This window comes from Seriola aureovittata, chromosome 19 (assembly GCF_021018895.1).
Source record: "Seriola aureovittata isolate HTS-2021-v1 ecotype China chromosome 19, ASM2101889v1, whole genome shotgun sequence".
Classification (NCBI taxonomy): domain Eukaryota; kingdom Metazoa; phylum Chordata; class Actinopteri; order Carangiformes; family Carangidae; genus Seriola; species Seriola aureovittata.
Genome location: NC_079382.1, coordinates 4,891,085 through 4,903,920, shown reverse-complemented (window position 1 = coordinate 4,903,920; position 12,836 = coordinate 4,891,085). Strand labels below are relative to the sequence as shown.

At 39.0% G+C, this 12,836-nt stretch overlaps 2 protein-coding genes across 2 annotated transcripts in view; one reads left to right on the top strand and one right to left on the bottom strand.

Annotated features, from left to right (window-relative positions):
* The first annotated feature begins 2,355 nt into the window (after positions 1-2,355).
* On the top strand, positions 2,356-4,870 carry sf3b6 (splicing factor 3b, subunit 6). Its single transcript, XM_056405371.1, has 4 exons — positions 2,356-2,507; positions 3,200-3,318; positions 4,098-4,236; positions 4,427-4,870. Exons 1-4 carry the CDS (start codon positions 2,478-2,480, stop codon positions 4,514-4,516), a joined length of 378 nt encoding a protein of 125 aa, XP_056261346.1. The 5' UTR covers positions 2,356-2,477; the 3' UTR covers positions 4,517-4,870.
* A 1,508-nt stretch (positions 4,871-6,378) lies between these two features.
* The window catches only part of vsnl1a (visinin-like 1a), a 32,778-nt gene continuing 26,320 nt past the window's right edge, over positions 6,379-12,836 (bottom strand). The window contains exons 3-4 of the mRNA XM_056405370.1: positions 9,849-10,064; positions 6,379-8,676 (exon numbers count right to left, since the gene is read on the bottom strand). Coding sequence (XP_056261345.1) covers positions 8,479-8,676; positions 9,849-10,064 — 414 coding nt within the window. The 3' untranslated portion in view covers positions 6,379-8,478. The remainder of the gene's footprint in view (positions 8,677-9,848; positions 10,065-12,836) is intronic.

Sequence of the window (12,836 nt, the reverse complement as noted above, 5' to 3'; positions counted from 1 at the left end):
TTTATATTCATGAAACTTCACCACATTTTCAGCAGCACGACTAACTGGGATACGTTACTGGTCAGGATGGTCATGGTTCAATACACATGCTCACGTGGCTCAAGGGAATTGGCAGACTTCATTACAGACTGGAACAATTGGTCTATCCAGTAGCAGCATATTCATATGATTTATATAAAATGTATTTATTATTTGATTGTATAAGCCAAATGAATAATAGTATAAAGTATTGCCTATTAAAAGGGCCTATTCCCAGGGACTAGACTACTGAACATTATCTTTATATTCCTATGTGCTGTATTTACCAAGTTGAACTGTATAAGTCTTTTAATGTAAAATTTTCTTCTACACTTCCTCCTGGAACAAGATGTTTTGTGACATGGACACATCAGTTGATCCATCTCAGTTTAATGCCTTTGAGGAAAACAAATTGGTCCCGAATCGGCAGGTAAAGATGAATGAAGGTTAAAGAGGGATATGAAGCCAAGTATTAAGGCATTAAAACTCCATCAGTTACATTTTTAAAACTCAACAAAATGAGTCCTTGCAATGGAACAATCAACATACGACTCTGCAGGTATTTGCAATACAGTAAAAGTAAAGTGAAAGAAAGACAGAGCAGCCACGTGACAGAAAGAAGGTCAAATAGCTGAATGAATGTTGGCCTTACACTCATGATCAAATAATTCAGCGCAAATATTTACAGTAACACGAATTACAGTACACGAGTACTGTCACATTTCCACACAATGTTTCGCTGTAAATTTGGAAGGAACATATAAAAAATACGTTCCCTGATCCATCCAACCTTCCCTGCTGAATTATATCACCAGGGGGAGCTATTGCAGTGTAGTTATTCTGATAGTGTCATACGATCCTGATAACTTGATCTGGATACCCTCATGTCTGGAGGAAAGAGTAGGGCCGTATCACTTGGACGAGGGTCGCTTATGAACTCCTCTCTCGTAGATTCAGTTCGGACATTACTGTATGTGTTTGGATGTGGATGTGGAAGCTAAATTCAGCTAAATCAGCCTGAAAGGTTACAGACCACCTGGAATTTGTCCTGATCCTCCAGACTAGCTCTCCACCACTGTACAACTGTCAGTTAAATGTAAAAGTACAGTGTTTATTTTGAAATGTAGTGTACCACAATATGGAAATACTCAAAAGACCACATATAAGCCCAGTTCTCACCTCTCTTCATTATTTTATTTTCAGATTTTACGCGTTACGTTTTAAGCACTTGCCATTTTGAATCTTTGAGTTTTTCTTTTTATTGTTTAAAGTGGGCAGGGCTCAGCTCAAAAGTGATGATATCACCTATTTCTGTGCATCAGTCATGGTTTGAATTTGTCATCGCATCTGAATCATAATGTGATAACAGTCCTGTGGTTGTTCTCTACCAGCACTGTCAATCACAGCTCACCTGGTAGTGACAGGCAGCACTGTGAGAATCATGTTTTTTTTTCATTTCCTCAAAGCCTTCAATACAATTAGCCTGGACTGCTGACAGAGCAGCTGTGTATCTGAACAGGTGGTGGTGAGCAGCACAGGGGTGCAGCAGGGGACCATCCTCTCACCTTTCCTCTTCACCCTGTGCAACTCTGACCTCTGTCATCTGCAGAAGTTTCCCCACTGCAGTTGTGTAAGGGTGTATCAGGTGAGCAGCAGGCAGAGTACAGACACCTGGTGGATCATTTGGTGGATTGGTGTGGAGGTAACTGCTCCTCAATGTCACCCAGACCTATATAGCCAATCTTTTTCACAGCAGACATTTTGACTTGTCATAGCAGGAAAAGCACAGGTGAAACAATAACACTGAGCCAGTGTGTACAACCCTGGAACTAGTTCACCTAATTGGAATACAGCCATCATTAATGTTACTAATGATGCCTCTGTGAAAAATGTTTGTGGCCTTTTTCACAGCAGGTTTTTACTTGTTATGGTAAGAGAAGAAAAGCACAGGTGTAACCAACACGTTTCTGTTCTGTCCCAGTGAGCCATGACAGTGTGACAGAGAGCCAGCATGATACCTGAAGCCAGAGCAGCTAAATGGAATTCAGCATATAATTTTATGACTTACCTGCTTTTCCTACTGTGAAATGTCAACATGGTCCATTAAAAAAAGCCCTGCTAATGTGTAAATAAATATTAATTGGTTTTAGTGGTAGATAGTCATAATCAGAGATTATGTCTGTTTGTCATAAGATAGACAGACAGCGTCATTTGTAAGAGTTTGTAAATGATGATTCAATATGTGGCCTTTGTAAATGAGTCAGTGGTGGTTTTAGCACTAATATTGCCGTCCTCTGTAGGTCTACAGTCACCCTGCAGGGGCAGCACTGCGATTTTAGTCGGAAACCGGAAGTTCGTCACCAGTTGGCGACCACTGCCATTTTGACGTTGGGAAAGAAGAGCTGGGAAACTGCGTGTTCGTTTTTCACCGATCTTATTAACACACAAAGTCTTTCACCATGGCTATGCAAGCAGCAAAACGTGCCAATGTAAGTCCAAGCGAGTCGGCTGGTATATTCCGTGATAAATATAACTTTTAGTATCACCGCGGCTTGACTAGGAGCTAGCGTCAGCTTGCGTTAGCATACGGCTAGCCAGTTAGCATGCTAACGAATTGAAAACAATCACACTATATAAAACTTGCTTTTTATTGAGGCGACTTTCAGTTGATTATATTACTAAGTGACAGTACTACTCGTTGATGCGGCTTAATTGGGAACATATGTGGTCAAACATTTGAAATGTAGCAAAATGAACGCCCATGTAAACATTTTAACATCCTAGCCTGAAGTTGTTAGCTTGTTGTCGTCTCAATACAGCACATAATCCAGTCCAGGGGTGGTGATATGGCATCTGGGAAATTGAAATTATCAGCAATGCCAATGCAATGTCCAATAAGAGAATTTCAGGGAGTTAATGGTCATTTCAGAAAGAATCGACTCAGATAAACAAAGAAAGTTGTTAACCCGACTACGGTATTGGCAAGATCTGAAGTTACTGTTTCCAGTAGATTAAAAAACACTTTAAGTATGTTTGATGTGTGACATGGAATTAATGTTGAATTGCCTTAGTAGTAGCTATGACGTCTTGTTTGTTATGCTATGGTTTATATTGAATACTCCTTCTGTTTTAACATGTTATTTTGTCAGACAATATTTTTAACTTTTCTGTTTCCTTGCAGATACGATTACCTCCGGAGGTGAACCGGATCCTGTATGTCAGGAACCTTCCTTACAAGATCACAGCTGAGGAAATGTATGATATCTTCGGGAAATATGGACCAATACGTCAAATCAGAACGTAAGTGTTTATACCCTGTAGATCTCTGGATTTCCATAGCCCAAAATGGGCCAAATGAAACCCTTATTTACATGCGGTCTGTTCATGTGTGTATAGAGATGTATAGGTTCTTGGCAGCAGCCTTTACATTTAAAATGAAGGAAATGAAAGCAAGAGTTCTGTTTTGTTATTTGTCATCTTAGCGTCAGACTATGACTCTAAAAATCCTCAGATGGAAGACTACATATATGACATCCACAAATCTAATTAGACTGGATTGTCTTTTTCATGTGTGTGTGAGATCAGCTTGGAGTGTGTACACATGCATTGTTCAAAGAGCCATACAAATATCCTATATATATTTGTGAGGCCTTTTCATTACCGGTTGTAAACTTAAATGCATACAAAAAAGACTTTCTTCCTAAAAGAAACCCCTCCCTGTCCGGTTTTGGAAGTGCATCTTAACAGATCACTTTACGTCTCATCAGATTGATTAACTTGACAAATTTGTGTTGGGTTAGCAGGGAGACCACCAGTGAGGTGAATTAAAACACAGGTGTAGTTGATGCTGCACATCTTTCTAGATAAGAAATAATCAAATACTGTATCAGCATTGTTTATATATATATATACATTTACCTATAACATCTTACTTAAAATAGATTCTAAACTGCTTTGGTGCCATGAAAATTTCTTTACTGTTGTATGCACACTTAACTTTCTCCTAAATGGTTGTTAGCACCCTGATCCTTATGGGCATTTAATCACTTCATTCATGATTTGTTTTTCTGTCTTCTCAGAGGGAACACGCCTGAAACCAGAGGAACAGCCTATGTAGTATATGAAGACATCTTTGATGCCAAGAACGCCTGTGACCACCTCTCAGGCTTCAACGTCTGCAACCGCTACCTGGTGGTTCTCTACTACAATGCAAACAGAGTATGTATGAGCATTAAAGTGTCTGTGATTGGATATGGTCAGGTCAAATGGCACTCAGAATATCATTCAATAAATGTCAGACAAAAATATTATTCTGGAAATGAAAATATTAGGTTTCTGGACACCATACCCTTGTGCAATTATTCCATCTGTAATATAGTTTTCTCTGTCTTATCAACTCTCTTTGCAGGCTTTCCAGAAGATGGACACAAAGAAGAAAGAAGAACAGTTGAAGCTTCTAAAAGAGAAATATGGCATCAACACAGATCCTCCAAAGTAGCATTCTGGGGAAACCCCCTCACCCCACCACCTCCTACTCCCTTCCCCCAAACCAGAATTTTTCTTTTTCAGTCTGTTCAAACTTCTCATGTTGTGTCAGGGTGCTGTATTTGGACTTCATTTTTGTTATGTTCCAGGAAAGCGATTGATAAACAAACAGGTTTTACCAGGATTTAGACAGTGGATGGGTAACATGTTAAAATCTGATTTCTGATGTCTTCTTTTCAGCCTCATATTTTTACAATTTTAATTTAAAGCCAACCATGGCCTGCAGTGTGCGATCTCATTTTGAGTTGATCAGTAATGACTGTGTAAAGCGTAAGATTTCTGTAAAATAAATGTTCCTTTTCTAAAAGCTCTCATCTCTTCCCTTCTACATACTGTAGATGTAATGTGGAAGTGCTGTCCTCTGTGCGAACCCTTTTAGATCAATAGACAAAGCATTTCCCACATTTGCAGTGGTTAGGGGGTCGTCCTATTAAGTTTGCCTGAAGCTTTCAATGGCATGTGATGATGTAGTCTCTGGGGTTTTAGTTTGGAGTTTTCTGTTTGTGTGTGGGGATACAAACCTCTATGTGAACCCTGTGCAATCAGTGGTTTTGTGCTTAAGAGTCATGGGTAAACATGGCTGCCTTTCTCAGTCATTTCCCCTGAAAAGATTTGGGGTGTACTTTTAAAACTACTTTTCTACCTTCTAGTTTCAGTCAGTGTAAACCCACTTGAAAAACAAACATCTAATCATGTTTCCATAGAGAAATATGGAAAATAGAAACGCTTCTCACCGCTCTTTAAGAAAATAAAAACAAAATTTTGTCTCAACAGTGACCTCTACTGGTTGGATAGGCCATTATTTTAGAAATGTGCAGTGCATCCGCACAGCCTTTACAATCCTAAATATTGGAGGGTAGTCATTAAATGTATCCCTTGCATTGAGAAACGAAGAAAACAATATTCTATTTTTGTTTAAGAAATGTTTATGAAACAATGAGTTGATCAACTGAAAATGAACCAGCATAATTCATTTGTACCATCTAAATCTACTGGTAATCAACTAAAAAAAAAAATATATATATATAGTGGAGTAATGAGTACAATATTTGTAGAGGAGTAGAAATGTAACATTACATAAAAGTGTAACTGTTTGAGTGAATGTACTTTGTACTTTTCCACTGGAGGAGTGACTTTGTAGGAACCCATTGTTGTTTGAAGTGTATCACTTCAACTTTCACTTTCAACCGACATTCTATGTCAGTGATTCTAAACTAGTGGATAATTCAAATAGAAGTACTCATTGGCATGTTCTTCAGATCTTTAGGAAATACAGTAAAGTCACAAGATAATTTTATCTGTTGCCATAGCAATTGCATGAGAACTAGTTAGCAAGCAAGCAGAAAAGTCAAAATAAAGTCTGGGTTAAAATTGTCAGCTAATAACAGCGGATAAACATTCTTCAAATTAAATGGATGAAGAGTTGAAATAATAAGCTGAAGATGGTGGATAAATGGTTGAAATAGAGAGCTAAAAGTAATGGATCAACATTAGCAGAATGAGCCAAAATTAATGGATGAATGGTTGAAATAATTAGCTAAAAGTAACGGACAGATAGTTGAATTAATTATCTTAAAATTATGGTTAAGTGGTTGAGATAGCTACAAGTAAAAGTGACATTTCAATTGTGTTAAAGATTATTATTGACTATATGCACCTTTTTGTTGTCTTCATTGAAATGAACATGACAGGAAGGATGTGGTACTTGAGCTACATCAGACAAAAAAAACGCTGAGAACCACCGGCCTATAGATGTAGATCTACATGTGATGTTGCTTGAAACGAGGGTGTGTTGAGTTATCAGACCAGACGAGAGCCCATAGAGTTCCTTTTATTAGATTAAATCACAACACAGGGAGTAGTGCAGCCATGTCGTCAGGGACACAATACATGCTACAAAAGAATCCTTGTACACGGTTGCCTTTGCTTACATTTGGTATCTTGATAGCAATAATAGGGTTGTAATTAGAAACATTGTCTGGCCAAAGATGTTCATGTAAAGAAGTTCAGATTAAAAACTTGACAGGGACAAGCCACGCTGCTGAGAGATGACGATGATGACTGGTATGCTAGCTCTTTATTGCAATACTGTCTATTATGACATATCACATCTCCTTTAGCCCCCTTTAGCTCTTAAAACACTGCTAGTATTAATACAGGTTTTGGAAAGTGTGTGTGTGGTGCTTTCAGACAGAGCCAGGTAAACCTAGTTAAAGACACAGGTGAGCTTAGAGGTTATTTCCGAATCATTTTCTAGGAGGTACCACTCTTCACTGAACTTCTCTACATTTAGTATACATTAGTACGTGTACAATGTGTGAGAGAAGGGAGTAAAAAAGTACAAAAGATTGACTGATTGAGAGAAATACTTTGAGGGGGAGGTTGGGGAGGGTGAATTGTTCAACCTACTAAACACATGGCTTTACAGTTAGGGCTGCCCTCTAGTAGTTACAGTGTGTAATGAAACGCCTTTCACTGCTCCTCTTACTACTTTAGCACTCATTTACTTCCACTGAAAAAGACAAACAAGAAAGTTAAAATGCTGCACTGGCCTTTATTTCTGCTCTTATTTTAACACTCAAAGAGTCTAAAAAAAAAAAAACACTCCTCTCGATTCATCATATTGATATGCAGCCTGCAGGCTAATTGGAAATAAGTGGATGTGGTGACACATTAAGTTATAACTAAGTTTGATAACGATGCTCTCCAACTATAGATGAATACTTTGCCTTGTTTCTAATGTAATCTAACTCCAGCTAATGGAAGCTTCATTCATTCTCCGGAGAATCCTGTTTTAAATGTTCGATCTCTCTCTCAAAGACTAATCAGTTTAGCTCCTTTTTTTTTTTTAAATCTCTGATAGTCTCAAAATGATTTATTCATCCACTTGCAACATCTCCTAATTTGTAATGAGATAGTGTGTTTTCAAATGCAGGGGCAGGGATTTATTTCTTAGCAACATATACTACAGCTAATCTACAACGAAACATGCTCCCACAGTTAAAGCAGTCAAAAGAAAACACCTCGACAGATCACACGAGTTACATCCCACACGACGATACCTGTAGAAGGACCTACTGCAGTATGATTTTTTTTTCTCCCTCCCTCTCCCACCTACAAGTGTCACAGCGCTGCTTTTGATAAGGCTTTCTGTCTTCCATTACAGGATGCAAAAGGAGGAGCTTTTTAAGGCAGAACCTAAAGGCATGCAAATGAACTACATTTACTTTTTTTAATTTTTTTATTTTACCGACGGTACAAGCATGTTTTGGAAGGAAAAGTTGGACAAACGCTAATCCATCTCTTCTAGAGTTAATTTAATATTCGAGACGATGGATAGAGTGTCGTATTGGAGGCGGATACATTATCATAGGAATTTGGTTCGGTTGACGTTACTCAGTATTATGAAACACATACAGCTAGCATCAGTAAACTCGGAACAATAAATAGAGTAGCGGCAAATTCAACGTAGCACATCACTGATGCGCAAGCTCCAGTAAAATGAAACTGTATGGAAAATACTTTGCACACTTCACATTTTGGCAGTTGATCTTTAAATAATTTAAATATATATTCATATTTATATATCTATATATATTATTTGTGCGAGGTGTTAATATGTAGTGAGAGACTGTGTATGCATGTGTGTGTGTTCTGTTAGTGTATCTGTCTGTGGTGTAAGTGTGCACCCGCACTCTCGCACCCGCACACTCTTGTATGTTGTGTGTAGATCTTTTTATAGCAAATAACATTCTCATGCACACGAGTGTTTCAAACACAAGAAGCAGATCCATTGAAAGGTAGTCCAAGCATATATTTTTTTTTTCAGTGGAAATAGCTGCAAACTGAATGGAACATGAAATTCTTTCTGTGCAGTCCGTGGCGGCTGGTGGAGCGCTCCGCTCGCCCTCCGGCCTATTTCTGAAGGTCACACTGCAGCAGTAATACGATGGACGGGTCGCTCTTGGCCGCCTCTTTGAACTCCTCCAGCGAGATCTGGTCGTCGTTGTTCTTATCCATCTTGGAGAAGATCTTGTCCACCCTCTGCTCGGGCGTCAGGCCGTCCTCGTTCATCTTCATCATGATCACTGTGCCCACCATCTTGTAGATCGCCTGCAGGGGGAGAAAGAGGACAGCAGATTTTTTAAAAGAGATATGAAACATCTCGGAGTCTCTTAATGCATCCATGTTTCCTTCACTTGTTGTTTCCTGAGAAATGTGAGGAAACAGGAATCAAGGAAACACATTTTTAATAAAAATGAAATGTCCTGCTGTTGAACCATTATCTGAAGACATGGGACAGCTGGATCAGGTGTTAGATGCTGTGTAGCACCTTGGAGTTTATATTTGTACAGAGAGTGTGATGTGCATATATAATAAGAGTGCACAGTAACTACAGTCTGCAGTTTCATGTATGTCTTAACTAAATGTGAACTATCAATTTCTGCATGTTTCCCCTCGACAAGCATGAAAAAGCTTTATTCTCTATTTATAGATACGTCCATCCAGTTTGGGGCTTTACTATTCAAAAGCTGAATATAAACGAGGTATTAATGCTTTTTTTTAAATAAAATTGATTACTTCCATCTGCATGTATGAATACTCTTTCTGTTAAACCATTATTTAATAACCCAGGTTGCAAAAATAATTTTGTATCTTAAATGTTTTACAGAGATGTGAATATATGTCTCATCAAAATATACTTTCTACAGCATCACATGTGAGCGAATAGAAATGAAGTTGGTAGACAGGTACATTTTATTGCTGAACAACAAAAAGTCTCTCCTCGCTCCACGAGAGGGGTTAAAAAGGGAAATGACAGATCATGAATAATTCAATAAGGGAACTGGGATGAACTCGGAGAGCGAGGGGCAGGGAGCAGCTTTCTGACTTCCTCGAACAAAGTGCCTATAATTCTGGATGAGTCGGCTCTAAACGGGCACTTCTGCCTCTTGTTGCTTGTTTCATATTCTTTGTGTTTATGAATAATCAGTGTCTTGTCGGGCCCTGCGGGCTCGGCCCTCTGCTGTACAACCTTTAACTAAAATGTGCTGCATCCTTGTGACTCAGCAGGTTGTAGAGAAAACAAGGCATGTGTCAATGTGTCACATGCTTACACACTGTAGCCACCTAACAGCAGGGAATATTTAAAAATAATATTGCATGTGATGAATGTGAAAACTATGGCAAATAAATGGTGCTTCTGACTGAAACGTATGGATTTTATTGGACATTAATTCAACAGATGTAACATATGTGAAATCAATGCACTGTGTTTTGCTTACCTCGATGATCTCCAGCATCTCCACCCGTGTGATCTTGCCGTCTCCGTCCAGGTCATACATGTTGAAGGCCCAGTTGAGTTTCTGCTCGAAGCTGCCTCGTGATGTGATGGACAACGCGCAGATGAACTCTCTGAAGTCGATGGTGCCGTCGCCGTTCTTGTCGAAGGTCCTGAAGGCGTGCTGGGCGAACTTGGATGCGTCACCGTAAGGGAAGAACTGGAATGAAAAAGAAATAAAGATAGAAACGTAAGTCAATGTTGGCTTGTTTTGCGATCGGCTCATAAAATAATGTTCGCCCAAACCTTTTCATGAACTTACGAAAAGCGTAGGAAACTAAAAAATGTCACCCTCTTGCTGTGTAGCATTTGCCAATAGTTTCAGGTCTGTAAAACGAGCCTCTAAACTTTACATTACAACTTTAACAGTCAGAAATTTGATTCTCTCACTGATGACAACACCAACCAACAGGAACATAAGCAAGACCGTAGTGCCACAATAAACCACATTTGCACTCACACTCCAAAACTAGCATGTACCTCGTGATCTGTTAGGTCATAAACACATGGATTGGGGATTAGAGGCTGAAAATCCCGGTATGGTAAAAGTGAAAAATAAAAATGGGTGAGGCCACAGTCAGATGTGGAAGTTTACATTTTGAAAACAGATGTGGTTATTTGGGAATGACAAATAATTATCTGCATTTAAAATCAATGGATATTCATTATCTACATTAATTTAGTGAACTTTGATTTCCCATTACCATCCAGTGCTTGTGAATGTTTACGTCACCATCCACACTGTCGGGTGGCTTAAAACCGTCTTACAGATTTTTCGTACAGTCGGTTACCTTGAGAAACCTGTCACTTCAAACCCTCTACAGCCTGCAGTCCTTCCTCTGGGATGCATATGAAATTCTAAAATTGGCAACAACAACAGTGTAGTCTCTATTGATCCCCGAAGGGAAGCTGTCTTCTCCCTTAGGCCCCGACAGAGAAAGGTCAGGTCACCGACGCACAGCAGCCAGGAGCTGGCGGAGCCATTCATCTGCTCGGAGAAACTTTCACACACTGAATACGTCCTGACACATGTGACATGAATATGAGTCCTCAGGTTATAAGAGCTTCTCTTTCAAAACTCAAAACTTCCCACTGCAGTAGTTTCCTGTTGTGTCTGTGCACAAAGTCTTATATTTGTATATCTCTTATAAACTGTGTGTTTCCTGAAAATTAAAGATACATGGGTGTTGCCTTGAGGCTAAATAGACTTATGAAATTGGGCTTTTAATGGGTCTTGTGGGTCTAATCAGCCTCATATTCTCACTGTTATATTTCATTTTGATAAACTGTAATAACTTGGTAACGCCTTAATATCATCTAGTGCCATTATCAGGTCAAAATTATGATTTGTCCAATACTTTGGTTAATGACAAAGTACCTGCAAAGTGACTTTCACACTACAGTCTATGCTTTCACATCAGCCTCAGCTGCTTTGTGTTTAATGCTAATTATCAAATGATAGCATGCTGATAACAAACTAAAATATAAACTAAAACAAACATTTTAGTTTGTTAGCATGCTGCTAACAAACTAAAATGGAGAACATGGTAAATATTACCTGCAAAGCATGACCATGTTAAAATTGTCATTGTGAGCATGTTAGCATGCTGATGTTAGCATTTAGCTCAGATCACCACAGTTACTAAGAGCTACTAGCAAGGCTTGTTAAATTCTAAACAAACATACACAAATACACAAGATTTTTCAAATATATCAAACACTCATGATAAAATAAATTTTCCCTTTGATGTGAGTCTACAATCCAGTACCAGGACTTATAGGTCGGGGTCAACGACACACAGCTGCCAGGAGCCATTCATCTGCTATGAGAAATGGATGAAACTAAAATCAAATCTAAACCAAGAAAACAGAATTTATGTTTGTCCTTTACAAATGTAGAAGGATGCTGATCATACTCAACCTTGATCTGCTTCTGTCCAACGTCACCACAATCTACGGCCCAAGTCGACCGTATATAACTTAGTGAGAAATGCTATGGATCAGCTTCTCTCAGCGCTGTCAGAACCTTAAATCCCCTCTACGTGCATCCCAGCGCCACATGTACAGGAGATCAGAGGTTAATGCAGTAACTCTGTGGTTGACCGCCGAGCCCAGGTTCGGTTCGTCATCCACTGTAGACGATGAACCCCGTGGGTGGCCGCGAGAAGCCGAGCGATTCATCAGATGTAACCTTCCACTTGACCTCTCTGGTAAAAACTCTTAGAGCCGATGGGTAATCTAAGCTGAGCGCGGCTGTTCTCTGAGGACTTGTGTAAACAAAAGAGAGCTGGTGTTGCAGAAACAGCCTTCATCGAGGAAATGGAGCAAACTGGAAGAGATGTTAATTTTTAAATAAATAATATATATTCAACATCTTTAGGAAGGACAGAAACAAAGAAATCACTGAAAAAGAAACCCAGGTTTTCTTGAACTTTGTGCTACCTATTTGGCTTTGTTTGCTCATATACAGTGAATTCTGCAAGCATGAATTTGTTAAGTCAGCAAGAATCAACTCAGAGGAAAAGAACGACCGTCTTCATTTTAAAATATATCTGCCAGCAAATGTCAGCAGATCCTGTGCTGACATTTGCTGGACTAAAACTAAAAGGAATCGCACATTTTCAGAAGGAAGTCAGGTTTTATAAGTAAGGCCCTAAAAGGTTAAATGTTGTTAATAACTGATATGCAAACTATAGATCTAACCTTGTGCTTGGCTGGACGTGTTCCTGGAATTTCTACTATTGTAAATCTTAAACCTGCATTAATTGATTTTTTTCTACTTGAGAGCAGTGGAAACACAGTGTAATCTCAATACTGACATGTTATTATCACCTTATAAAGACGAGATGGCTAACATGATGGAAAACAGTTGCTTATTTACAACGAGCATGAGTATTGGTCTGGAGTCATGTTTCCGACCCTTTAAAGTGAT

Bases quoted from the DNA above. Each gene is read 5' to 3' on its own strand.
- sf3b6 (XM_056405371.1), top strand. From the start codon at position 2,478: ATGGCTATGCAAGCAGCAAAACGTGCCAAT. The intron at 2,508-3,199 runs GTAAGTCCAAGC...GTTTCCTTGCAG, and splicing joins AAGCAGCAAAACGTGCCAAT to ATACGATTACCTCCGGAGGT. The intron at 4,237-4,426 runs GTATGTATGAGC...CTCTCTTTGCAG, and splicing joins TCTACTACAATGCAAACAGA to GCTTTCCAGAAGATGGACAC.